Source organism: Antennarius striatus, chromosome 10 (assembly GCF_040054535.1).
Source record: "Antennarius striatus isolate MH-2024 chromosome 10, ASM4005453v1, whole genome shotgun sequence".
Lineage (NCBI taxonomy): Eukaryota > Metazoa > Chordata > Actinopteri > Lophiiformes > Antennariidae > Antennarius > Antennarius striatus.
In genome coordinates, this window is record NC_090785.1 from 377,501 (window position 1) to 380,000 (window position 2,500).

The 2,500-nt window shown below is 58.0% G+C and overlaps 1 protein-coding gene across 1 annotated transcript in view; it reads left to right on the forward strand.

The window, feature by feature from the left end:
* LOC137602496 (5-hydroxytryptamine receptor 4-like) overlaps nucleotides 1-2,500 on the forward strand; it is a 33,445-nt gene that overhangs the window by 21,954 nt on the left and 8,991 nt on the right. The window contains exon 6 of the mRNA XM_068325276.1: nucleotides 117-697. Coding sequence (XP_068181377.1) covers nucleotides 117-697 — 581 coding nt within the window. The remainder of the gene's footprint in view (nucleotides 1-116; nucleotides 698-2,500) is intronic.

Sequence of the window (2,500 nt, forward strand, 5' to 3'; positions counted from 1 at the left end):
CTCCTCCTCTTCCTCCTCCTCCTCTTCCTCCTCCTCCTCTTCCTCCTCCTCCTCTTCCTCCTCCTCCTCCTCCTCTTCCTCCTCTGGTTTCCTGACCCCTGTGTTTCCCCCCCCAGATCGAGCAGCGGCGCCACCTGGAGGGCAGTAACTCCACTTCCTGTGTGTTCCTAGTGAACAAGCCGTACGCTCTAACGTGTTCTCTGGTGGCGTTCTACGTCCCGCTGGCGCTGATGGTTCTGGCGTACCAGCGGATCTACGTCACCGCCCGCGCCCACGCCCTGCAGATCAGCGTACTGCAGCGGGCGGGGGGCGCCGGCACGCCGTCGGGGGGCGCCGCCGCGCCCGACTCGGCCGACCATCAACGGAACCACCGCATGCGGACGGAAACCAAGGCGGCCAAGACTCTGTGCATCATTATGGGATGCTTCTGCCTGTGCTGGGCGCCGTTCTTCGTCACCAACGTGGTGGACCCCTTCATCGGATACTCCGCCCCCCCCCAGCTGTGGGCCGCCTGCCTCTGGCTGGGCTACATCAACTCCATGCTCAACCCCCTCCTCTACGCCTTCCTCAACAAGTCCTTCCGCCGCGCCTTCCTCATCATCCTCTGCTGCGGCAGGAAGCGCTACCGCCGCCCCTCCATTCTAGGCCCCGCCCCCTGCACCGCCACGCACATCAACGGCTCCACCCACGTGCTCAAGTACGTCCAAACCTCCTGATCCAGAGGGGCATTGTGGGTAAATGTTTGTACAGATGCTGGTTCCAGAAGGGGTGGGGGGCTGGTTGGATGGTTGGTTAGTTGGATGGTTGGGGGCTGGCTGGTTGGTCAGTCGGTCAGATGGATGTTAGTTTTCTTGGTTGGTTGGTCAGTCGGTTGGTTGGTTGGTTGGTTGGTTGGTCAGTTGGCTGATTGGTGTTTTGGTTGATTGGATGGTTGTCTGGCCGGCTGGTTGGTTGGTTGGTTGGTCAGTCTGTTGGATGGTTGGGGGGCTGATAGGTTGGTTGGTTGATTGGTCGGTTGGTCTTTCCTCTCTGGTAACATGTTTCGTTAGCCTGCGTTAGCTTAGCTCCCGGTGTCGTTAGCGACCTCTGATTGTGACGACAGTCAGGAACCACAGCTTTACTGACATCCTGTCTGTGCCCTGTTAGCTCCACCCATTTCTGTCCCGTTTGGGACTGGGTGTTTGTCTCCTCCCCCATGGTCACTGGTCTCAGTTGGATCAGCTGATCTCGTGTTTACACGAGGAGCCACGAGTTACGATCAGCTGACTGAGAACGCAGCTCCACCATTACCGCAGAAAAGTTCAGATCTACAGTACAGGGGTGCCTCCACCACAGGCCCGGCCCGTTCCAAGCCCCCCAAGTTCAGACATAAATGTTTTATAAAGCATAAAAATGCATCCAAACATGTAACAAATGCATGTTACCATCAGATTATTACACAATAAATGAGAGTTGTGCATAACGTAAAAAAGCTCCTCCCACTCGGTCTCCCTCCATCATTGGCCGTTCCTCCTCCTCTTCTGGTGATGAACCTGCCGTGGCGTTTGCGCCTAGCGATCTCACGTCGCCGTCGGTTACCGCCAAGTCGTGAACAAACAACCTCAACGCTCTGGTGGAGATTCGAACCTCCTGGTCGTCGTTCAGGTGATTTGATTGGCGTTTCCTCTTTCATTTGGGTTCCCGTGGGAACGGCTCTCCGCCTGACCCGTCACCTCCAACAGGAAGTGGGCGTGTCCGCATCCTGCTCTCTCAGGAGGATGTGTGTCGGCTGCTCGCTGTTGACCCCTGACCCGTCTGGAATGTTCCTGTTCCAGGTGCTCATCTGGAAGCAATCACACCCGCCTGACGGGCGGGGCGGGGCCTGGGCGGGGTCGTGACCCGGAGTCCAATCACACGGTAATTTGTCTCATTTCTACAAAAGGTTCCAGACCTGAGTCTCGTGGAGACGCTAGCGCTGGCTAGCGCTCGCTATCGCTCGTTCACACGTCTGGATGGACGTTCAGCGAGGCTGGACCTGTGGTTGCCACGGTAACCGAGGAGCCACGGCATCACGCTGTGAAAGAGACCATTTTATCCGTTCCATCAGACACGGAGATCCAAAGGAGCCCCCAGGAGCGGTTCCACAGGAGGAAGAGGAGGAGGAGGAGATCAGCTTCCTCCCAGAATGTTAGCGTTAGCGTTAGCTTGTTTGCAGCAGCATTGAGCTAATCTGCTAATTAACGGCGAGCTCCTGTCAGTTTGACAGTTTCTGATGTGAAGGTGGTGAGGAGGGGGCGGGTCCTGGTCCTGGGCCCGCCTCCTGACAGGTAGGGGTGTGTTGTGAGTCATCAGTAACAATCTGCCCCTGGTACCCCCGGTGGTCGCCCCGCTGCAGGAGTTGGCGATGGGCGGCGGCGTGACGCCTCTGGACCTCAGGGGTTGCTAACAGGAAGTGGGCCATTATTCGGCGGCGGTCTCCGGGGAAACTGGGGCGCATGTCGTGACATCAGCGCCGCCGGCG